The sequence below is a fragment of the Carassius carassius genome, chromosome 13 (genome assembly GCF_963082965.1).
Source record: "Carassius carassius chromosome 13, fCarCar2.1, whole genome shotgun sequence".
Taxonomy (NCBI): domain Eukaryota; kingdom Metazoa; phylum Chordata; class Actinopteri; order Cypriniformes; family Cyprinidae; genus Carassius; species Carassius carassius.
The window spans coordinates 24,051,849-24,078,579 of record NC_081767.1 but is presented as its reverse complement, the minus strand read 5'-3'; the positions used below and the strand labels follow the sequence as shown (position 1 = coordinate 24,078,579).

General features: G+C 37.8%; 1 protein-coding gene across 2 annotated transcripts in view; it reads left to right on the top strand.

Moving 5' to 3' along the window:
• The first annotated feature begins 15,136 nt into the window (after nucleotides 1–15,136).
• LOC132156155 (mothers against decapentaplegic homolog 3-like) overlaps nucleotides 15,137–26,731 on the top strand; it is a 29,071-nt gene continuing 17,476 nt past the window's right edge. For both annotated transcript variants that reach the window (XM_059565043.1, XM_059565042.1), the window contains exon 1: nucleotides 15,137–15,535. In XM_059565043.1, the coding sequence (XP_059421026.1) occupies nucleotides 15,333–15,535 (203 nt within the window). In that variant the 5' untranslated portion in view covers nucleotides 15,137–15,332. The remainder of the gene's footprint in view (nucleotides 15,536–26,731) is intronic.

Below are 26,731 nucleotides of genomic sequence, written 5' to 3'. Positions count from 1 at the left end.
CAGAGAAAATTTAGACACACTTAGTCACATTTTACTCTCTTGTACCCAATGAGGTATGTAAGGTCAATTTAGTCTCTCAGAAACATATTCAAGGTCAGGTCTCTGCCTGCTAGGGTCATGTACCGAGTGTGGCTTTATTCAGTTCAATTCAAGTTTATTTGTATAGCGCTTTTTACAATACAAGAAGAGAAAAGACAGAAGAGACTGTTGACAAAGGAATTGTTGAATAAAGTCGTTATTTTTGTTTTCTTTACTCGGCAGTCTATAGGACAGTAATAAGCCTCCCTGTTTTCATCCAAAATATCTTAAATTGTGTTCCGAAGACGAATGAAGCTTTTACGGGTTTGGAACGACATTGGAGTAAGTGATTAATGACAAAATATTCATTTTGGGGTGGAGTATCCCTTTAAATTTAATTATGAAATAAAAACAAATAATGATTACAAGAAGATTTATGTGATTTACAATGACCACAAAATAGGACCAGAACATCTGTGAAAGCTAGAGCCAGTTATCATGAAAGCACTTTTTCACTTCAGCTCCTTTTTAGATCAAATGCAACTTCTTTTTAGACCAAAATAATGTTTACTGTAATCTGAGCCATATGAGACGAGATATGGAAACCAACAGAACGCAAGTGACAGCTCAAATGTCAGTAAAATCAGCATGGCTCCTGAGCCACACTATTAAGGAGCTGAAGTATTTAGACAGAATTTGGCCTTCTGGCTTTTTGTTCACATTCAGGACAGAAAGAGTAACTTTTTAGAGAGAGTTATTCCAGCTGAGCCTGCTAGCAAAGATGTATCGGCTGGTTTTAATTTTACCCATCTGCCACCCCCACTCCCGTCTAACCCGTCCTGCGCACCTCTCCCAGCTTACACACATATGCACCTCTCCTGCCCATCTGAATTCTGACACACACCACAACAGGTGTTTACACTTCCCTATCTGTCTGCACAGGTCTAATAGTGATTTATAGAGGATAAAGGGAAATTAAGCATGAAGGATTACTTTATGTATGAGATACTAGCAGGACTGGAGGCGTGTGTGGTGTAAGCATGCGAGTGCTGCAGCTCCTGGCACATTTATGTTTGACACCATTCAGCTTCTCTGACTGCATGTTTCATCAGTACATAAAACATTGGTAAAATATCTGATGCCACACATCTTGTTAAACACAAGACGAAGTTTTACGATAGTTGCCTTTGCCAGTGAAAAGTCTGAGCATACCTATTCATTCTTCATATAGGTATCACAATGTGCAATATTTAGCCATATCGCAAGTCTACAAGTGTGATATTGCATTTACAACAGTTCAGTGGCACTAGTATGTAAATATATAAGAAACAACAACAAGGAAATAGTTGTGCAGAACTATTTCCTTCAGCTCCCGGATTCAAAGCACAGTCTGACAGTTTAACAGCTGAGCTAAAGCCTCTGTTACTAATTCGAAAACGTCACTTTAGAACTAGTAATGAAGGAATGACAAGCAGCTTCATTAAAAGCTTATTGTATTACTGTATTATAAGTTCACTGTATTATGTAGAGTATTATGAGAGAGAGATGGACTGAGCGATTGTGATTTCCTGCATCTGATACAGCATTCATTCTCCAGCTCAATTGCACTCCTCTCAGCCAATCAGATTCAAGAACCAGGAAGAATTATTGTATAAATATATATTCTCCTGGGACATAGAATTTTAGTGAATTTTTTGAGACCCTAAATGCCACAGTTTTATGTCTGGGTGTCCTGTACAGAGCACATTCAGGGATAGCAAATGTTTGGAGGTTTGATCATAAAAACACCTTCTCCTTGGTCTTTAAAAATGACTGATATTGTCAGAAAATCAAATTTAGCACTCTTAAGGAAATATGTTCATATTTTGTAATTATCGTTTAAATCGGACTAATTTTCAAATTGTTTGTTAAAAAAAAAGAAACCTTTCTGAACATTTCTGAAAATTGTAAAAAAAAAAAAAAAGAAACCTTTCTGAACATTTCTGAAAATTGTTGTGGGGTTTCAAATCACAATGTTTTTTTTTGTTATGAAATGGCATAATTTTCATTCATGTCTTCTGTAGAAGACACCAGGACAAACGGCATGTTAATCAGGCATTTTGGGGAAACACAAGTCAATAGGCAAATAAATTATAGATGAACATTCCTATGAAATATGAGATATTCATATGAAAATGTTGCCAAGTTATTACTTCTTTTTCATTATAGTTTGCCCCAAGAACACATAAATATGCAAATTAGATGCAATGTTTTCATTATATCGAATGGGATTACCAATTTATGAACATTTTGCGCACATATTGCATAAAATAAAATATTACACAAAACCATTGTTTTATTTTTTTTTTATAAAATATAAGTTTAAGTTTGGTTAAAAATAGCCTGAAAAAATAAAACTGCTTTCGCCTACATATACCTCTCTCTCTCTCTCTCTCTCTCTCTCTCTCTCTCTCTCTCTCTCTCTCTCTCTCTCTCTCTCTCTCTCTCTCTCTCTCTATATATATATATATATATATATGTGTGTGTATATATATATGCACTCATTTTTATATATAAACTTTTTTATGGTTCTTAGGAGGATATATATATATGTGTGTGTGTATATGTGTGTTTGTATCCTCCTAAGAACTTATATTGTTAAAATCATCAAATTTAGCACTCTTAGGGAAATATTATCATATTTTGTAATTTTCATTCAAAACTGACTCATTTTCTAATTGTTTGTAAAAAAAAAAAAACACATTTCTGAAAATTGTATATATACTCTACAAGTACATTGAGCCCAGGTATGAATTTATATAACATACGATTATTATATCTATATCTAATAACACTTGAATGTTTACGAGATGTAGCATCTCACATTTCATAGTGTTTTTTTTTCTTTTTGCTATTTGGTAAATGACAAAAATAAAATGACAAATGTTTGTAGAGTATGAGATACTATGTAATGTATAATATATATTATACTCTCTCTACATATATCTTATACTCTCTATATATTTTGTTATTTGTGATTTTAAATTGCAAAAAAAAAGAAAAAATGAAAATTAAATAGAAAAAAAATTAACTGGGAATTAATATATGTTTTTTTTTAATGAAAATAATTATAACTAAAATGTATATTATAAATTCATACCTGTACTCAATGTATACTCTGTAAATTAGTTCCAAGTATTTGAACTGTAGATCTTAATATTTTAATATCATGAGAAACATAAATTTAGTCAAGTGTGACCTTGCATGAAAACCCATGTATGAAATGTGCTGCAGATGAAAATTAAGTTTCTGAGTTCAGCTGCATAAGTGAAAATAAAGAACAAAATGTGAATGGAGAGACCTTGAGGAGAGTTAAATCATTGGTTTGTTTCTCGGTGTGACCGAGAGAGCACATCAGCGTGTGATTGAGCGGACTTTAAAGCATGCCCCAGAGAACGACGGAGAGAAAATAAACTGTTTAGTGTTTCAGTGGAAACTTTTTTCTCTCCCCCCACCTCCCCTTCCCTCTCCCCCTTTTCTTTCTGAATGAGAGGCTGAGTAGGAGTACTAAGGTCTATCAAAAACATATGTGTGGAGTTCAAGGGTGGTTGGAAGAAGAAAGTGCATAAGCCTCCCAAAATGGTCTACATTCAGTTTGAGTCTCACTCTCAGAGAGGAAAAACAAGCACTGAAATGTCATCTCCTTGTTCAAATGAAACTAGTGAAATGCTTAAACAAGTTATACCCATAAAACAAAACTTGCCTTCACAGCATTTGCAACAAGAGCTGTACTTTTATCTTATTCTTTTCTTCACTATGTTCTCTGAGCAAACCACGGGTCCCTTGTGTTTCAGTTGCTCATTTGTGGGTTTTTGAAGGACTGAAGTTTGGAAGAAGAATGCATACGAACATTTAGTGCATGCATTAAAGTAGAACAAGTGATTTTTCATTATATATACTGATGTCTAGAAAATTCAGAACAGTAAAGAGTGCTGAGGTGGCGCTTGTGTGATTATTGTGAGTTGGTAGCTGACACACATCCCATCGGGGATGTTTCATAACTGACAGCATTACCAGAGTACCATAGCTCCCTCTTTTGAAGGAAAGTTTGTGCTCATAGATCCTGCTCGGAAATTAACTTTTAAAGAAGATTTCATCCCCACCTTCTGGTACTTTTGGACAAAAATATTTTCTCTGTGCTTCCATAAAATGTAGAGTCATTGTAGTTTCTACTGAATAGGTGACTTTGCACTCTATAGATCAGTGGTTTCGATGTTCCCTGTCAAGGGAACTTCGAACTGCGTCCTCTGAGGGGACACTATGGGGAACACCTCGTTGTGACCCGTGTCTGAAGCATACTTTGAAAAACGCCAACGTGTTGGCCGGCGACAGCCTCTGACGTCACTACCAGCGTGACTATAAATACGCGCCCGTAGGACCCGTCACTTATCTTCTTTGTCTTCATTGACTGTTTTGTTTGAAGCGTGCATCTGAGAAACGACCAAAACGGTAAGAGCGATCTATTATTGTTATCATGGCATCCACTAGCAAGGCGTTTAAACAGTGTGTGCATCCGTGTCAGCGTTATTTGACACCTGATGACACACACACTTTTTGCGTCTCTTGTTTGGGCGAAGAGCATGCGCGCGATGTCCTTGAGGGGGCAATCTGCGTGCACTGCGAGCGTTTTTCTGTGAAAAAGCTCCGCTCTCGTTTGTCTCTCTTTTCGAGGAAAGAGGGACAGCCATCTGGATCCCGTGGCTCAGGACCCGCCGTTGCCGAGGCACGGAGGAGAATGAGCTCGTGGGGATCACAGGTGGATCTCGCTGAGGAGTGTAGAGAGGGACTTTTCCTTTCACACTCTGTGGCGGCAAACGAGAGTGAACTTCGGGAGGAAGATGCGTTGTCATTAACCCATTCTGACATTGAAGTTAGTGCTCTGCTGGGTTCTACCAAGAAAGAGCAGGAGATGTCTGAGAGTGGCGAAGAAGCTGAGGCTGAGCCTTCTCAATCCTCCTGCCCTGCGTATGAGGAGCTGTTAGAGGTTATGGATCGTGCCACGGCAAAATTAGACTTGCCATGGAAGCGTGCCAGAAAGGTAACGTCACGAGGTCACCTCGATGAGCGTTATTTGTCTGACCATAGCCCTCCAGCCCAGGTGAGCCTTCCATTCTTGCCTGACTTGCATGCAGAAGTCGAAAAGGAATGGAGTGAGACCCGCGCGTGGGAAGCAAGCGCTCTGCGGTTGTCCATCCCACACCCTCTCCCGAGGAGCCTGGATGATCATCAGAATTGGCACAGCACTGCAGGAAATTTCATGGATGTCCGGCCAGGTCACCCTGAGGGGCTGCATGGCGCATCCGGGGAGGTGGTAGTTACGGATTCCTCTGTATGTACTGCCTCAGGTGATGCTCCCCTCGCTTGAGGGTTGGAGCTCACCTCTCCCGTACGATCCAGCGCCTCTGCGATGCTTAGGAAGTACACACGCTAAGCCTGTGTACTTTCTCAAAACCACATGGTAGTCAGTGTGCACGTGAACACTTTCCGCACTGTCTGAAATCCACGTAAGTGGTAAGTGTGCACGCAAGACTGTGCGCACTTTCTGAAATCCACGTAAGTGGTAAGTGTGCATGCAAGATTTTGCACACTTTCTGAAATCATGTACAGTAGGGGTTACGCGCTCCGCTTCTTCCCTTTCTTAAGATGGTTAGCCCTGGGTTCCATGGGCTTCAATCAACCAGTGTGTATTTGTTATACACCTCAAGCATCGCTTCCCTCAACATGAGGGGCTGGGTGGACTCCCACATATTGTGGTTATCAGGTAGTAGGCTTCATCAGGCCTCTCTGATGGTGAGCTCCTACATTCTGTGGTTGTCAGGTAGTAGGCCTCACCAGGCCTCCCTGGAGATTTAGCTCCCACATACGGTGCGTTTCCACTAAATAGCATATTGTGGTTTTCAGATAGTAGGCTTCACCAGGTCTCTCTGAAGGCGAGCTCCCACATACTGTGGTTGTCAGGTAGTAGGCCTCACCAGGCCTCCCTGGAGATTTAGCTCCCACATACTGTGGGTTTCCACTAAAAAGCGACCTCCCACGGTTTGTGGTTGTTGGTAGTAGGCCTCACCAGGCCTCCCTGGAGTCGAGTTCCATATTACTTTCAGTTTCAACTTGAGGTGGTTATCTGGTAACAGGTAGTAGGCCTCTCTAGGCCTCTCTGTAGGTGAACTCCCACATATTGTGGTTATCAGGTAGTAGGCTTCACAGGTCTCTCTGAATGTGAGCTCCCACATACTGTGGTTGTCAGGTAACCTTTCAGTACACACGCTAACCTGTGTACTTTCTCAAAACCACATGGTGGCCAGTGTGCAAGTTAACGCTTTGTTGGGAGACTGATTCTCGGTTCTTTCAGAGCGCTCCAGTACTACATACTGTTTTGAGACGCACTGTGAGAGCAGACATCCTGCTGAGGCAGAGGCTGAGGCTCGGGGAATGGCGCCTACGCACCAAGGTGTTGAAGCAGAGTTGGAGAGTTCGGCCAGACTTGGGTGGATCGGTTTTGCGGCTCGAGAGATTATCGCACTATCCCCTCTGGCTTCCTCTGACTCATCTAGCTCCATTGGGGGCTGGACGCCATGGTACAGGCGTGGCCGAGGCTTCATCTGTACGTTCCGTCCTCCAATTGCTCTGCTCCCGGGCCATTCCATCTACGAGGAATCTTCATGATTCCAAGCCTTCAGCTCTACCCCAGGCCGAGGCCCTACAGGTAAGTTGGGTATGTAGCTTAGGCCTTTGGCCATAAGGGATAATGTCATGGACAGCCGTCGAACCGTCCCAGGGGCGACTCCCGGTGAAATGGTAGAGTTGGTACTTAGTGTTTGCCATGATTCTGGCCTGCACTCCCCTCAGCATGACGGCGTGGGTATACTGTTCCCCATAGTGTCCCCTCAGAGGACGCAGTTCGAAGTTCCCTTGACAGGGAACGTCTCAGGTTATGAATGTAACCATGGTTCCCTGAGAGGGAACGAGACACTGCGTCCTCTAGCTCCCTGCCATGCTTCGGATGCAAGCTTCACGAAGAAGATAAGTGACGGGTCCTACGGGCACGTATTTATAGTCGCGCTGGTAGTGACGTCAGAGGCTGTCGCCGACCAACACGTTGGCATTTTTCAAAGTATGCTTCAGACACGGGTCACGACGAGGTGTTCCCCATAGTGTCCCCTCAGAGGACGCAGTGTCTCGTTCCCTCTCAGGGAACCATGGTTACATTCGTAACCTGAGACGTTTTTTTTTACCGGCAGCAATGTTTTCAAAAGAAAATAGTACAGTTATTAAGCATTCAATTGATCAAAATTGACCGTACAAATATATTTATAATGTATTTTTAAATTTTTTTATTTTAAATAATTGCTGTTCTTTTGAATTTTGATTTAATAATAATAATAAATAATTTAATAATAAATAACTAAATTAAGGAATTCATTTATCAAATAAGTTATTAATGAATCATTATTTAATTAATTAAGCAGTACATCCATTTTCAACTAATGCAGCATTGTAGAAAATACACAGTGTAAAATGTTATATTTTATATAAAACAATTAATAGACAGACAGACAGACATATGTATATATATTATTTTATTAAATATATTTAAATAATAAAATGTGAAAAACGTTACAAATATTGAAAACAATATTGACTGTTCATGTTTATGTTAATTTCTTGCCTCTGTCTTGCTAAGCATTGTGAGTTTTTGGTTTGCAGGTGTGTATTTTGGTCGAGAACGGGAATGGAAAAAAATCTGTGGCATTTAGGTCGAGCCGTGACATAAAGGCTGCGCTAATGAGGCCAGGCTTTTGGGAAGGGGGGAAATGGTTTACATATGGAGCCGAGAGCATACAGCCATCACAGCTATGCAGTCTGTGTGTAATGAGACAGAACAAACTCACACACAGGCTCTCTGTAACTTTTATGCTAAATCTAACAAACAGGAAAAGAGTTAGAAATGGCGAATGAAAGATAATGCAGAGGAAAACCCATTTCTCCTCCTCAGCTTCTCCCCCATCGCAAGATCTAACACCATATCGCTATATCCACATACATCATAGTCCAAAGCAGTTTTACAGGCCTCTTGCTAAAATAAACAGCAGAGTTGCAATTACCAGTTAAAGTGCTCTCAACCTCGAGCTGCTTTCCTCCAGGCACCATAGTTCAGCCTCTGACCTCTACATGCAAACACATATGCTCTCACACACACAGGCTCTCATGTAACTACATGCTCGCAGGCACATATCATGTCAGGAAATACCATTGACTGCTCATTGCTCTGCCAGAGGAGAGAGATGAAGGCAACAGCAAACCGCCCGTAAAACGGCGTAAAGAGGATAACGGTGGTGGGCTGAGCACCAAAAGGTCATCGCCCTCCCTTTCAGCAGGGAAGAGGAACAAATGCGCTCATAAAAAGTCAATTAATGACTCCAAGAGTGGCTCCTCAGGCAGCATTGAAAGAAGAAAGTGCATGCAAAAATTTAATAAGCTTAGAAAATCTACATTTTCAAAGCTACTTGCTTTGTAAATAACTTCTCAGTTAACCAAAGAGAAGATATTATTGATTCAGTGACTAGATTAAACCCATTACTACTAGCAAGAAATAATTAGTCTGGTATACATTATAGACACAGAAAAAAATTGAAAAATGCAATAGAATGAATGCAAAGCAATTTACATCAATTGTGTTTATTAAACCATAAAATAGCTTCTTTTTTATTGTTATAGTATTTTATAACATTGCCTGAAGCTTTAGAAATCAATCAGATTTGGGGAATAATGCATTTGTGGCTCTTTTTTTTAAGTAATCAAGTTCTATAATGTGGCTGGTCAATTTACATATCAATAAATTTTTTGAAAATAATGATTATTGATGCACTGCTGCATCAGAATATCTCTCCAAGCCAGTGATGTAGAAAAAAGCTAATGGAAGACATAAACGAGAGGGTAAAAGTGTAGTGATTGCTTAAGGGATTGTTTAACAATTTTTGTTTCTTCTATAACATTTTTTATATGCACCGACATTACCATTTATTTGTCTTAAAGCAAAATAATGGTTTAGCATTGCTTTGCATTTCAGAGTCAGATCTAAACCTGTGATGACAGGCTATTTGCCAATAATTGAATAGTTAGTCAAAAGCAGGTCATGCAATTACACAATTCAGTGTTGTTTTTGGCAAACAATGCATCTTTTGTATAATACGGTAATTAAGTGCTAAAATGAGGCTGACCAGTATATATATATATATATATATATATATATATATATATATATATATATAATGATTATAGATGCATCAGAATATCTCTCCAAGCCAGAAATATAGAAAGAAAACTTACAAAAGACATAAAAAAAGAGGGGAAACTGTAGTGATTGCTTAAGGGGTTGTTGTTGTTGTTTTTATTTGGCTTATTTGCCCCAACATTACCATTTAGAAAGTTGCTCTTTCTATAACTAAAAGTAGAACTTATCTTAAAGCAAAACAATGGTTTAGCTTCACTTTGCCATTTAGAGTAAAATCTAAATCTATGATGACAGGCTATTTGCCAATAATAGAATAGCAAGACAAAAGCAGGCCATGCAATTACACAATCCGTGTTGTTATGGGGAATTTTTTTTTTTTATTACAGCCCTCAGGCAACTATGAGCCATGAAGAAGCTCCCAGTACCCCAGAGACATTAGTCACCACATGAGGAGACATCCGTAGCCACTGCCCCTCCAAAATAAGCATGTTTTAATGTTCATGAGGAATGCTTAATTATCCGTAAATGGCAATTTACAAGCGCCTTGCTGTAAGGCACAGCCACTTCAGTAAGGAGACAGGCCCTAGTTTAATAGAGGAAAAAAGCATGGGTGTGCATTGGAATTATCCACAGCATTACCCCCATTTCATAACCCACTTTAACATTGGCAATTTCATGCATATGGAAACAGTGGCTCCTAGCATGGGGTGATAAGGGGGTAGGGGGTTGATTGCACTAAAAGTAATTTCACAATGATTAGGTTTGTTGGGTAATTTTGTGTATATATGTCAGTATACCTGTCTTACTGCACTTTATGAAAGCTTAGCAATGGTAAATGTCACTGATGACCATAAGTTTCTTGTCTTGCCTGAAGGTAAATGCACTGTCATGCGCTCATTTACCATAAAGCGAAAGCTGATGCATGCATTTAGACAATTCCTTACCGTCTGACTGCATCTCCTGGGATATTACAGTGTGAAAGGGCCAGTTCTGGAGATGGATAGACATGATCATTGACAATTAACATCTGAATAGTGGTGTTAGGTTTAAAATGTCCCCAGAGAGAGTCACACTGGCTGGCATGAATTAAATGAGGTTCAGTGCATGAGCTTAAGAAAAACTGTGTGAAAGTAGATCATGGGTTGCTTAGCTATAGGGTACATTTTCTTCCTACTAGAGTGACTGGAAATAGTATTCGGATCGTAATCAAAGGAAATAGAAGGCTGAGCTGTCAGTAGGCCTTTAGTTAACGATTATATTTAGCTAATGACTGCTCTGGTCTGGAATCTGTCGATTGGTTGGTGGTGGGTTAATAATTAAATGCATCAAGAAATGCATGGTGTATAGAGTCATAGTGCTTTTGTGTTAAACATGCAGCGTATGCAGGCCTATGTGGAGTGTTATATGGAAATTTATACTGCTAAGTTTAGTTTGTTTAAATCTTAAAGCTTGATTAGTCACAACATTTTTTTTTTTTATGTTTCAGGTAGAATTTTATACCATTCAAAAGTTGTCACTAAGATTTGGGATGGGGTTTGGTAAGATTTGATTTTTTTTATGTTTTCTAAAGAAGTGTCTTATGCTTACCAAGGCAGCATTTACTTTATCAAAAATACAGTAAAAAACTGTCAATTGTTATTGCACTTTAAAATGAACTTTTCTATTTTAATGTATTTTAAAATGTTATTTATTCCTATGATGGCAAAGCTGAATTTTCAGTCTTTAATATCACATGATACTTCACAAATCATTGTAATATGCTGATCTGGTGCTCAAGAAACAATGATTAATATTATCAGTGTTTAATATGCCTAATATTTATGTGGAAATCATGATAAAAAAATTTCAGGATTCTTTTGATAAGTAGAAAGTTTAAAATAACAGCATTTAAAAATGATATATATATATATATAATATATATAATAATATATATAATATATAATATATATATATTATTTTAGAACATTATAAATGTCTATTGATCAATTTAATGCATACTTGCTGAATAGAAATCTACTGTCACAAAAAAAAATCTTACTGACCCCAAACTTTTGAACAATAGTGTATTTAAATAATTATATTGAAAAACAACAATATCAATTGTCCAGTTTAGAGTTACAACAATATATAATCTGTCCATTTCAGAGTTAAATATAAGATTTTATTTTGGGTATATAAAATATATAATCCGGCAGCTCTGTACCTTGCAATCCTCCTGAAATTGCACAATCCCCCTAGAACTTTATGTTCAAAAAATTATAAAATTCTGGAAGTGCCTATATGACAAACCATCCTCAGAAAGACGGGCTTTTGCAGTAATTGGGGCCGAGGCAGTCTTGTTGAAAAATTTAAGAAAAAAAAATCTATATTTTAATTGACCACTAGGTGACGATATATTGCTATTTTTAAAAGTAAAGCTCTTCATCAGCTTTGCTTTAGTTTGCACAGGATGTTATTCCTCAAGGTGCAAATGCTTTTTATAATGAAGTTCTCCTTAAATTCTCCTCGTTTCCAGCTCTTAATTTCTATGTATGTGATGCATTTTTTTTTTTTTGCAATTAATTTGCAAATTACATTTCCAAGGCTTTTGATTAATCACAATATGTAAAAACACCATACAATAATTTATTTTATTTTAAAAGTCTCTTATGCCTACAATAGTAAACTTGATTACAAATAAAATAAGTAATAAATTGATTCAGATTACCACTGAGTATAATGCTAGTAGATGCACAGTCAGACATTTTCAGCAGAAATTTTAGTCCTTATCTTTGAGGAAGTAAATATATTTGGTAAAATACAGGGAAGGGGAGTGTGTATAATGAAGGAGTGTGTCTAAATGGTTTATTATGAGGTCAGGGGAGAATGATATGGAACAGGGGGTTGTGAGGGATTGTGATGCTGACCCAGATTTAGTTTGGGGTCGACTGATGCATATCTGAAGTTAGAAGCTTGAGATGGCACCCTCCTTACCAGTTCAGGATTTATGTAATTAAAACCTATATATCCTACAGTATTTACCCAGAAAACACAACATATGCTACACATTTCTTTGGTGTATTTTAAACAGGATAGGCTTCTAGTTTCTAAGATAAATAGATCTACAGATGGCAATCACATGAAAGCCTCTAATCTAAACGTTCGCAGTAAAGCACACAATCTCTTTTAGGTTACCATCAGTGTTATTAAGTTTTATTGTGATTACACAAAAGCCCCATAATCCTTTGCCCCCTCCTTTTCACATCATGGTGTAAAGTCCAGCTGATCCTCCCACTCCCCCTCAAATCCAGACTGCTTCCCATGTACCCAGTGTGGAGTCCGGCACAATGCCATTGTTATCCATCGGATTGTCTGCAGTCATTACTCATTCGGCCATCCAGTCTGCCTTTTGTCTACAGCTATCTTTCACTCTTGCCATGGACATGAGACTTCTGCTGCTTTCCCATCATGCTCGGCCTAGACCCATCTGCTTCCATCTCACACACACACACACACACACACACTGACACTCTGTCCACGCTCCACACCAGCTGTCCCGGTGAAATGCCTGGGGTGGAAACAGGTGCTGGGCTTGTGTGGGCCGAAGCAGACAGCACATGGCAGCACACGCTCCCCAAAAACACATGAACGTGATGTTACCAAGATCCGATGCAGTTTAAATACACTACCTGTTTTGTGCATAATGGTTTCCACAAAAATATGTTTTCAGTATTGATAATAACAATAAATGTTTCTTGAGCACCAAGTTAGCATGTTAGAATGATTTCTGATTATGTGACACAGAAGACTGGAGTAATGGCTGCTGAAAATTCAGCTTTTTCCCATCACAGAAATAAATGTATCAGTACATATGAATAACAGCCCACAAACAGATCAAAATACCCACACCCCAGTCACCTTAACGATTTCCACAGGATGCATTCAAGGTGAAATTAAATCACTTTTATTGGAGGGATCAAAGGGTTAGGCTGACAGGGGTCCTCTATTTTAGGACCTTAAATTGTGGGTTGTAAAAACAAAGGGAATGTGTCGACACTTCACATGCTGGGGCAGCCAACCAACCATTTCTCTTTGCTATGTCAGGTTGCATGTCGCTCTCATAGGACATTACACTTTAGAAATGAGTCAGAACACTTTTTGTTTCACCGTGATGAGGCAGTCTTGAGATTTGGTTTATTTGGAACAGGTGTTATTTAAGTAGGGATTGTGATCAAATATGTCAAATTATATTTGTTATCCGTTTTGGGCAATTGAGTCAATTGTAGATGTCAATGTCAATGTCAATGTCACCTTTATTTATATAGCGCTTTAAACAAAATACATTGCGTCAAAGCAACTGAACAACATTCATTAGGAAAACAGTGTCAATAATGCAAAAATGATAGTTAAAGGCAGTTCATCATTGGATTCAGTTATGTCATCTCTGTTCAGTTAAATAGTGTCTGTGCATTTATTTGCAATCAAGTCAACGATATCGCTGTAGATGAAGTGTCCCCAACTAAGCAAGCCAGAGGCGACAGCGGCAAGGAACCGAAACTCCATCGGTGACAGAATGGAGAAAAAAACCTTGGGAGAAACCAGGCTATCAACCAGATGTGATATTTCAAATGTCTTGAATAATGTTTCGTTGTGGAGAGTGTCTGACAGAGATGGATTTCTATGATCCCAGAGCCCTTGTACTCCCTAGAGCTGGCTTGAATTGACAACTTTCTCCTGAATGAGCATGAACTGATTTGGGACATTCCCAGTGTTTGCTTGCAGTGGGCAAGCCTCAACAGGCCTGATATTTATGCAAGTACTCACAGGATGGCTGCTGTCTCAGCCCCTGCACCCTCCCACCCCCGTCTGGAGTCTAGAACCATCATTGTACACTATTTCAGCCAGGGCTTGAGGTCCAAATAATGCTGTGTATCTCAAAACATTCTGCTAGCTTTTCAGCATTCTCTGCGTCAGTCAGTTTGATTTGTGATACAACTCAAAAAAGCAGGTTTATTGAACGTTCATGACATGAAATCAAATGTAAGGCATGTTGCTTAAATAAAACGACATACATAAACTTAGTTTAAACAAAACAAACTGAAATTAAATAAAATCAACACAAAGATCGATAAAGATCGATAAAGAAGATCAATAAAATCCAAGCTAGAATATCATTGTTTAGTGTTAGGCATGTTTGAAGAAAATTTTTCATCAAACACTAAACTTTTAAATAAAACAACATGCATAGGCTTAGTTTAAACAAAACAAACTGAAATTAAATAAAATCAACACGCAATGAAGATCAATAAAATCCAAGCTAGAATATCATTGTTTAGTGTTAGGCATGTTTAAAGAATTATTTTTCATCAAACACTAAACTTTTATATAAGATAATTATATACAATGCTAATAATTCTACTCTTTAGTTCAGACTTTATAGATAATATTCATGCTAATAATTGTCATATGATGTTAAAACTGACAATACTAATATGATAAAATATATAAAAAATAACTTTTAAACGGACAGTAAAAATTATTATATCTTCCAAATAAATCATATATATCCAAATGAATAAATAAACAAAAACAATGTTGACAATGCGTTGACACGAAAATGTATCTTGTTTTTCTAAATTGCTAAATATGGTAGGAAACATATAGGATGAATTGTAAGATATATTTATAAAAAAAAAAATTTAAACGGACACTAGAAAGTATTATATCTTATTTTGTTTAATGAGTTAATAAATGGATGAATGGATATTAGGAACACACTTGATATGAATGATTTTATACAATTATCTAAAGTCTAAACTAGGGAGTAGGAGGAGGAGGGGAGGGTCCAGACAGCGCTGCGTCTAGCTGGATTTCATCTCTACTGTTGACTTTCCACAGACCTGAAGAGCTGAGCAACGTCCGGCAATGTGCCTCTAATGGGCATAAAAAATAACTTTTTCTTTTTGATCTGGGCATTTAATAAAGTCCATCGACGCTACGTCTTGAAAAGCACAGGACTTTGATAAGGAATACATTTTTTCGAGTTGCTGTTGATTTACTAAAGATGTCTATATTGCCTTTCACTCCTCCGATTGTGAAGAGACTGCTGGGCTGGAAAAAGGGCGAGCAGAACGGACAGGAGGAGAAATGGTGTGAGAAGGCAGTGAAGAGTCTGGTGAAGAAGCTGAAGAAGACAGGACAGTTGGAGGAGTTGGAGAAAGCCATCACCACCCAGAATATCAACACCAAATGCATCACTATACCGAGGTACATACTGTAGGACGTGTCTCAAAACATAGTGGGCTGCCTACCTAGATGGCGTTTTGGGCATCATATGCGCGTTCTGAAGGCAAACTCGGTTTCCAAACAGGGTGTCTAGGTAGACTGCACACTAATTTTTTTGAAACACACCCATTTACGTTACAACCAAGAACCGTTAAGCTAACACTGCTAACTAGCGAAAGCCAGCAGATTTTCTCATTCTAACAAACTAAGCTGGTTAAATTGCTAATGTGTTATTTAGTACTCTTACAGCTGTTTATGCTGTTTTATTAGTCAGTTAACCACCCATTTTGTTGACAGTTAACGTTATAGTTAAGTGCGCGCGTAAGTTGACTAGCTTGCTAAAGCCATTATTGCTTTGCATTGTTGATTTTCTGTGTCGTAGTTATCTGGAGAAGAAAAAAACGTGTTGGTTAATATTATAATATCAAGTTTACGTTACATGTTTAACAGTCTCGGTATGTCAGCTTGCCGGACTATGATTACAGCTGACATGATGAAAAATACTCGTTTCTTTTTACTGTTGAGTTGGTTTTGAAAGCTTATATGGTTGACCATAAACTCCACCTATCTATATTCATAACAGACAGACAGTTTAAACGGCTGCGATAAAGTTAAATGGCCAGGCTCGTATAAGTGAATAAAATGCCAAACATCACTGTGTGCCAAGCTAAGCTGTTGTTATATAACAGTCTGTGATATCTGGGGCAGACTGGGGCTGTTTTGACAAATATTAATTTTGATAGCTGGATTGCGCATTCATCTAATTTACAGTTTATAGATCAAACCTTAATAGGTTATGAAATATACGATAGTAATGTGCTAATGTTAGAGTAATTATTATGTTACTATTATGTTATTATTAGTGTTATTCGATTAGTCAGTGCAGTGGTTGAGTTAAAGTGCATCTAAACAATTGCAACTAGTGGATGTGATGGCATGATATTGGGTAAATTACATGTTATTTTGTGGATTTTAGTGTTCCCTCTAAGGTGCATTGTCCCTAAACTGTCTTGGTAGTGTTATTAAATTTGTCTGAATCAGTGTACGTGCCCTGTGTCCTAGATGATGGTGATGGAGGAGAGTAAAGCTGGTTATATCATAACCACTGTGGCAGTTATATCCAATTGTACTCCGGACATTTAGTCTTTTGGTAAAAGGATTTGGAGAATAAGTAGCCCTACAGATAAAAACGCAAAGCCTCTGTGGCTTTTTTTTATTTATTTTTTTTACAGCATATGCATATTTTACTTGATAATATCAAGTATTATGTAGAGTACAGGTAATTTACATTTAATAATTTGGATACATTAATGGCAAGATACAATTGAGGAAACATATTGAGATCACGTTTGCATTACAATAATAATTCGATGTCTAAATAATAATTGAAAATAAAATTTGATTATTTGCCCAGCAGCATTACTAATGATGTTTAGTACTGCATTGCATGTCTTTGATGAGAAGTGGAAGGGGTTGTTGCTGGTTACTGTATGATGACTGTAATCACGAAATGCCCTTGAACAACTAAATAAACTGAAAAGCGTTGTGTTTTTTTTAATACACAAACGAATTGCATGTATTCAAACAGCTCTGCATGAGCTTGTGGCACCAGGGTTAAAAGTCCAAATAAAATCTTATTATTTGCCCAGCAGCATTACTAATGATGTCAAAAAGTCATGCTAAGAATGCTTCCAGTCCATACAGGTCTGTTTAAACAGAAAAATAGGTGAGAACCAGGTCACTCTCAGTGGGAATCCCCTGGTGACTAACATAGTGTTAATAAATAGCTGTGATTTTAGCAAGCGGCATTTGAGCATGGGGTTACATACTTAAGGAACGTAAGTGCATACCTTACCTTCTGTGTAGTCATGGGTGGAGAATTTATTTTGTGAAAAATATGTATCAGTTCGTATCTTATCTCGTCTTCCACCTGTTATATATATATATATATATATATATATATATATATATATATATATATATATATATATATATAACAGCTGGAAGACGAGATAAGATACATATATATAACAGCTGGAAGACGAGATAAGATACGAACTGATACATATTTTTCACAAAATAAATTCTTTAGATCACAGGTTATGACAGGTCAGCTGGAACTTCATAATCATTTCACTGTGCTTGCTTTCAGACCTGTATTTATTTTGCGTAGCGGGTACGCATTTGGACCTCAAAGTGCGCTGGTATGATTTGTCACTCTTAACTATCCAAAAACCTGCTGACGCCTCTGTCCACGCACAGTACTCAAATCAAGCAACAGCAAAAGAAGAAGAGTTCGACCAATAAGAGCAATTTTTTTTTTAAGTGCTGAGTTGTCAAGCTATCAGAACCAAACCTAACCAAAAACCATGTTTACAGGTGTGTGTGACTGAGTGCAGACCTGCTAAACTTTGGAAAATATTTAATATTAAATCTTGCACAATATATAACCCCCCCCCTACCCATACCCTTAAAAAAATTCCAAGGTTGGCAGGTCTGCTTGATTACCACAGGTATGCCATTGGGACCTCTTCTTGTTTGCTTGTTTTCCATTTGGCTTTTTTTAGCCTAAAATTTAAATAATTGTTCACCTGAAAATCATTAGCTTGATGAAGTTCTTGATATGTGCATATTTCTCTCCTGATTCAGATGAGATGACTTCTTCCCTGGAGAAAGCAATATTGTGGATAGAAGACTAGCTAGAAGCAACAGTTAAAAACAATTTATAATGTTTGATTTATTTATTACAAACACGCAGCTTTTCGTTTCACAAGACATCAATTGATGGATTGGAGTCGTTTTTTTATCAGCTGCTTAGACTCTCAATCTGATGGCACGCATTTATTTTTATTAACCATTTCATAAAAAAATATTAGCCACAATATTTGAAATTAATAATAAAATATGAATAAAAAATAACTTACAGATGTTTTCAAATTAAATTAAGACACGATTTTTAAGAGTGTATTGCGACTGCTAACAAGGAGAAAACTCGAAAGTGTGTAGGTTTTACAAGTCACTTGTGCAAAAATGACTTGCATTTGGCTAGTTGCAGGTGTTCAACACTGTGATAGTATCAGAAGTATATTCATCATTGTTATACCTCTCTTGAACCTTGGGAATTGTCTAGGGATGCACCGAATGTTCGGCAACCGAAATGATATAAGCAAAAAGACTGAATAATTTGTACCAAACAATGACATGACGCAATCAAATAGAGGCGTGCATTAATGCAACAAACATGTCGGCAGTGTGGAAGCATTTAAAACTGTCCCGAGAAAGATGCAAAAATCATTACAAGCACCGACAGCGAGAGACTGTTTAGTACTTCATCGCATGTATTCAATGAGAAGAGGAAGGGGTTGTTGCTGGTTACTGTATGATGACTGGAATCACGAAATGCCCTTAAACAATTAAATAAACTGAAGAGCGTTGTGTTTTCTAGTACACGAACGAATTGCATGTATTCAAATGATGCTCCATGAGCTCGCGGCACCAGGGTTTAAAGTCCAAAGCACTGAAATAGTGTTATTCGTCAGTTGCTTAGTAACATTTTTATGAATTTTTACAAGTCATGTGACAATGCAATACATGCAACAAACGTCTTCCCAAACTCGTAATGAGAATCATTTATAAATCTGCTGTTGTCAACAAAAAGAAGCACTGAAGTCTTCCTGCGGGTATCTGCCAAAATGAAAGCTGAGAAAAAACAACTCCCTCAACATTAATACATTTTATTATTGTAATTTTACTGTTGTTCTGTAAAATAAAATAAAAAAGACAATAATAGGAATAATAATATTTACAGCAGCTCTATTAATACATTTATTATAGCGTTCACACATAGTGTTCAGACTGGGATCTGTAATATTTTCTAATGTTTTAAAAGAAGTCTATTCTGCTCAGGAAGGCTGCATTTGAAAAAAAAATGCATGACTGATTCAAGAAGGGGGTCTCAAAAATGGGCAAAAATATAACTTTACTAACTTAATTTTAAGTTAAATTGTGTTTTATTGGTATAATGTCTGCTAGAATGTTAAAAAAAATTCAGTTTTAAGTAAATATTTTTAAAGCACGTTTTGACTATTTAATTTATGCAAAAAATGGGGGAAAAATGCCAAGAACTGTGTTTTGGTATTCGGCCTTCGTCCAAGTATTTCATTTTGTTCGGCTTCGGGTTTCGGCCAATCGTTTTCATTTCAGTGCATCCCTAGACTTGACTTCTATTCTTTGCTATCTCTGTTCTGGTAATTGTGATTTGGGCTGCATGTACTGTACATTGTCAGTATTGAGCATCTTGTGTTGTTGAGTTTTGGCATTCTACACTTTGACCACATACATCCTGCCCCTGTTAAAGGAGCTTTCACACAGGAAATTAATGTTTATTTTTCTTTACTGCATCTCTTGTCTTTACTGCTCTGTCAAGCAACCCCTTTTATGATGAAATTGTGGTTGAGTGTAAAAGGTCGGCATTAGTTTGGTTTGATGTCTTGCTCTATTAGGTCCTAATGCTCCCTTATACTGATTTGTTCCCTCTTCTTGATGAAATTTTCTCTGCATTACTGGTTATCTGGGTGTAAAGGGGAAGACTACATATGTGCAACAGAACCAGGGCAGGTTCATCTGCTCACAGGCTCTGAGTTTCTGAGGTTACACTACTTCCTGCTCAACACGCTTATTCAAATAGAGCACATATATGTGAGAGCCTCTAACAGAAGCAAGACATGCTAACCGCTGAAAATGTCTTGTAATAAATGGCTATTATGTGAGTATATGTTTAAAACATAGAAAACACCTTCAAATAAATATGTAAAAAAGTAAACATTTTATGATGATATTTATCTTTATAAATAATGTTTAACTATAGAAATATTTACTTAAAGCACGTTTACTTATTTGATCAAACATATCTGAAATATTATTACAGTTTAATACAACAGTTTTCTATTTGAATATATTTTAATATGTAAAATACCTTTGATGGCAAAGGTACATTTTCAGCAGCCATGTCTCCAGTCTTGTCACATTTGCATACTGAATAAAAATATTTATATTAAAAAAATTAAGTTGTTCTGAGGGGTTTTAATGTGTTTAATAAGAGATTGTTATTATTGACTGATAGATATGACTAAATGACAGATTAGTGTATATATGTATGTGTGTTTGCATGTGTGTATATGAACAAGGTATGCTCCGAAGTTTAATATTAAGGGATAGGGAATCTCTAAGTGTATTAATAACGATACATAATTGAATATTTTATTGTGTAATTTCTGATTTGTTTCTTAGATATTTTAGCACAATTTCCCTAAATGGATTAGTCAACAGCATAAATATTCAGTGGCAAAACTGGTTAGAAGTGAGGTCAGGGGCTTTTTAGGGCCCATGATGATGCCTAATGTAGGAGAGAAGACAACAAACACTGCTGCTCAAAGAGGTTATTGATTATTATTCATCAAAGCTTGCCTAGTATAGACCCAGCTCTCAACCCAACTTTGAGAATAGATTAACGACAATATTCTTTTTATCGGCCGATAAAAGTCTCCCGTTAATGTAGCACGTTAACGCCGATAACGGCCCACCACTAATAATAATAGAAATAAAAATTTACATCGGCTTTATATCGGTTATCCAAGATATCGACATCGGCTGTCAAAAAAAAACAAAAAAAACAATATGGGTCGACCAATATTTATTGGTAAGGCACATGTACCCGTTTTCCCTTCTGAGCTCTCTCTGGTACCCTTTTATTTTTTTGTTTGCTTTGTTGATTTCTGTTTTCAGTAAAGTTGTTACTCCAGTGTTGATTTTTAGAAAGGCACTGTGTGTATAGGAAGGGTTGGGATAGAAAGACGGCTGCACTTGACTTTGACAGATGAGTGAATGAGTTCTGCTGTACAGGGTAAGTGACTTTCAGGTCGGTCTTGGGGTCAGTTCGATTTGAACAGAAGGAATTGAACATGTGGGTATTGTTTTCAGCTGAGCTGTGACTTTAGGAGACTCAAGTACATTTCTTTGTCTCCTTGAACTGAGTCAGACAATGGGATAGTCTGTCTTCTCTTTGTCAGGTTGCAAAACTCACAGAGGGTCTGGTTAACAGCATTTTGTGTCTTGTCTGATCGTGGATTTAACTTCTTTATTACATTTAGTCATTTAGCAGACGCTTTTATCCAAAGCGACTTACAAATGACAACCCTCTACATTGCGAGTAAATCACTCGCATATGCGACTGAATTTTACTCTGGGCGACTAAATGATGTCTATAGTTAGCCATTGGCTAATAAATTCTTAGATTTTGCTCGCCAGTGTGTGTTCGAGGCTGTTATAAGATTAGCACAGATATATTTTTACTTGCTGAGGCTAGGGCTGTCGCGGTTAAGAAATTTCCCCTGCGGTTATTATGGGTGGCTCAATAGCGCGATATGCGGTATTACCGCCGTTTTTTCTTTTTTTTTTTTTACATACCTAATTTATCCTGATTTTGCTGCATACAAAGCTCTATCGTTGAGTTATGTAGCATATATTGTTGCTTTTTTTAACTGACAGAGACGTTTTAAAACATTTTTATTTATTGTTAAATGCCAAACAGCAACAAGAACATGCGTTTTCCAATATTTTTTTTTTTTTTTTTAAGAAATCAAGTTCTAAAATGTATTACATGTATGTGCGCGCGACTTTGGACAGCAGCGGAAATCTAGACTGATTATCGCGTCACCACTGGCCCACCAGGACAGTGGATTCGCGCTGGAGTCGATGCACTCCTCATGCAGATAGCGTGTGAGCTCGTTATCTGCTCACGCTCTCTTGGGTATGGTCACTGACGCAGAGGTTGTCCGTGACTTCAGCAGGTATGCCTGTTACTTTCACGGCTGTATTTTACAGATTTCGCAAAGGCTTCAGCTACTCCTAACTGTCGGCCGGTCTCAGCTGTTCTTTTTGATGTTGCTCCGCGATCTGATGCTTGATGACAGGGGACACTCTAAAACGCTTAACATGGCTTAATGTACTAAGACAGTGATATTAACAGACCAAACTCACTAAAAATCATACTAATAAAGTATACTATCTATAAAAAAATCAGATTAGCCCTGAATATGAATGCAACTCGTTTAATAACACGTTAAGCCTCCCATAAAAAACCGTTATAAGAAAACGCTTAATGTGGCTTAATGTACTAAGACAGTGATTTTAAAAAACCAAACTCACTAAACATTATACTAATAAAGTAGTATACAATGTACAAAAAACAAAACAAAAAAACAGATGATCCCTGAATATGAATGCAAGTCGTTTAATAACACGTTAAGCCTTATGATGGTTTTCTATGAGAGGAAAAGGCTTAACGTGTTATTAAACGCGTTGAATTCATATTCAGGGATCATCTGATTTTTTGTAGATAATATACTTTATTAATATGATGTTTAGTGAGTTTGGTCTGTTAATATCACTGTATTGGTACATTAAACCACATTAAGCGTTTTTCCCGTTAAGCGTTTTAGAATGTCCCGATGACCTCAAATTAGATGTATTGCAGTGTCATAGCCACAGGAACCTTTTTTGAAGCACATTTTGCATATCGGCTCATCTATATTCGCTGGCTCGTCCTTTTCATTGGGTTGAAAGCCAAAATGTTCCCAAACTGGCAACGTGACATTAGGTTTTGGGACGAGATCGAGCGCCTCCCATCGTTTCAGCCGGCCTATTCAAAACTAACGCAGCACCATAAAGCTACAACGGCTCACGAGAAATTTACAGTCGTGACCATATTGCATCATTAATATAATTTATTTAACATTGAATGCACAGTGACAAATTGAAAAAAAAAAACAATAAGGCCACAGCCTCATAAAAAAAAAAAAAAAAAAAAAACCTGAACACTGCGGTTGCCGCGGTTTCTGCGGTTGCTATCTTTCCTCTGCGGTTTGCTTGTCAATAACGCGGTATTACAATTTTGCGGTTATCGCGACAGCCCTAGCTGAGGCCATCCTTAAAAATATTCTTGTTTGCCATAACCTTACCGACCCTGTCAATTTAGGACCGACTCAGTTGTTTTTTATTTTTTTGCTTTTAGTCCGACCGACTTGCCGGTTGTACATTTGCGTTAAGACCGACCAATTTTTTTTTTTTTTTTGCTCTTCAAACTACTAATACAACATCAATAAAATAATATTAATTACATTTTAGTAAGTATTGTAAATATATAAATTGCCTAGGCCTACATACAAATGAAGGCTACATTCTTTCTTTAAAAACACAGATGTCACACTATGGCCTGTGCGTTCACTTCGTCTCATACTCTCATTCACTGTCAGAGTCAACGGTTCGCGCTTGGTAATGATGGCTGCGGCTGCAGTAAACAAAATGTTCACGGTCATTGTTCAAAGTCATACGGGTTCGGGCACCATAATACATCTAAAAAATTCATTAAAACAGCTCGACACCGCTTTAACTTGGCACGAAGTTCTGGAAAAACTGTGCCCAGATCTCTTCCCACCCCTTCTCTCGTCTAGTCTAAAACTTCGAAAATCTATTGCACGAATCGATTGGACCAACCAACACAAGTTTCGAAAACGAAAATAGGAAATAGATTTTAACGACCTTCTCTCAGACCGCGTCCAGTTTTCTTTTTTTACTTTTTTTGGAACATGCATCACACAGCAACTGCAGCTTCGGACACACACGCATAACAGCAAATAATACTTCTGCACAGTGTTTCTCTTTTTACAACAGAAATGTGAATTATGCCAGTATTCAGACAGTCTCATGCATACAGATACAGATTCGGGCTAGAATCACCTACGTATGCGATTTTTTTGTTGTTGTTGTTGACATTTCTAATCGTAAACACAGCCATGTTGAAGTCTGCAGTAAATGTTTCGCATTATGGCAGTCCACTCTGCTTATTGTTTTTCGAGAATGTTGCACTCCTGTTTGTCATTGTGCACGTAACTTCACGCCAATAAATCATCAGAAATATTGTTTTTTACCAATATATTGAATATTTACATTCGTCCTGCCTTTTGTCCATGGATTTACTTATATTTGGTGTTATTTGCTGTATAAAATGCATGTAGACATGAGATTCATTGAACACTTGTCACTCAAATCAAACAGGATTTTTTTCAAGAATAGAAATAGAATAGTGAGTGCTAAGTTAGAGGGTCAAATAAAGATGGAAGAAATGTGTTTTAAGCTGATTCTTGAAGATGGCTAAGGACTCAGCTGCTCTGATTGAGTTGGGCAGGTCATTCCACCAGGAGGGAACATTTAATTTTAAAGTCCGTAAAAGTGACTTTGTGCTTCTTTGGGATGGCACAATCAAGCAACTTTCACTTGCAGAATGCAAGCTTCTAGAGGGGACATAAGTCTGAAGTAATACATTTAGATAAATGGGTGCAGAGCCAGTGGTGGTTTTGTAGGCAAACATCAATGCCTTGAATTTCATGCGAGCAGCTATTGGTAGCCAGTGTCAGTGCAATTGATAAACAGAGGTGTGACGTGTATTATTTTCGGCTCATTAAAAATGTATCTTTCTGCCACGTTCAATAGTCCAGCCTGGACAGAACAAGAGCTTGAACGAGGAGGAGTTGTGCAGCATGTTCCGAAAGAAAGGGCCTGATCTTTTTGATGTTGAATGAAGAAAATCTGCAGGACCGGACAGTTTTAGCAATGTGGTCAGAGAAAGTCAGCTGATCATCAATCATAATTCTAAGGTTTCTGGCTGTTTTTAAAGGAGTTATGATTGATGTGACTAACTTGATGGTGAAATTGTGATGATGATGAGTTTGCTGGAACCACGAGCAGTTCTGTCTTGGCAAGGTTGAGTTGAAGGTGATGGTCCTTCATCCAACAAGAAATGTCTGTTAGACGAGCTGAGATGTGAGTAGCTACCGTCGGATCATCAAGATGGAATTGGAGGTAGAGTTGAGTGTCATCAGCATAGCAACTAACTTTAGTTGAGTGTCAAAGAACCTAATGATGCCATGTAGACAGAGAAGAGAAGTGGTCCAAGAACTGAGCCCTGAGGCACCCCAGTAGTTAGATGTTGTGACTTGGACACCTCACCTCTCCAAGATACTTTGAAAGACCTATCTGATAGGTAAGACTCAAACCACTGAAGTGCAGTTCCTGAGATTCCCTTTGCCAGTAGGGTTGATAGGAGGATCTGTGGTTAACCATGTCAAAAACAGCGGACAGATCAAGCAGGATAAGTACTGAAGATTTGGATTCAGCTCTTGCCAGTCTTAGGGCTTCAACAACTGAGAGCAAGGCCGTTTCAGTTGAATATCCACTTCTGAAGCCAGATTGGTTGCTGTCAAAGAGGTTGTTCTGTGTGAGAAATGCAGAGACTTGGTTGAACACAGCTCGTTCAAGTTTTTTTTGCAATAAAAGGAAGAAGGGAAACTGGTCAGTAGTTCTCTAAAAGAGATGGGTTGAGGGTGGGTTTCTTAAGTAGTGGAGCTATACGAGCCTCTCTAAATGATGAGGGAAAAACACCAGTGTGGAGGGATGTGTTAATGATGTGAGTGAGTGCAGGTACAACTGCAGGAGAAAGGGCTTGAAGGAGACGAGATGGAATAGGATCAAGCGGACAAGTAGTAGGAAGATTAGAAAGGATGTGTTTGGAGAAGAGAGTGCCTCAGTGAGTGAAGAGAAGGATGTGAATGAGTGTATGTTTGCTGATGATAGGAGCTTGACAGATTGTGGTGTGGAAAATTGTGCACTGATGTTTTTTAATTATTAATGAAAAATGTGGCAAAGTCGTCAGCTATTAGAGATGAAGCAGGAGGGAGAGGAGGAGGACAAAGGAGCAAGGGAAATGTTTTAAAAAGCATGCGAGAGTTAGATGAATTGTTAATTTTGTTATGGTATTATGTCATTTTAGCAGTGGAGACATTAGCAGAGAAGGAAGAGAGGAGTGACTGATACACATTATGGTCAGTACTATTTTTGGATTTGTGCCAAACCCTTTCAGCAGCTCTAAGCTTAGAACGGTGTTCGCGTAGAACATCAGATAACCAAGGTGCGGAAGGGGTGGTACGAGCTGGCCTGGAAAACAAGGGGCAAACAGTGTCTTAACAAGATGTAAGAGTGGAGCAGAAAGTATCAGTAGCACTGTTAGCATTAAAAGATGCTAACAGTTTAAGGGAAGGAAGTGAAGATGAAACCATTGCAGAT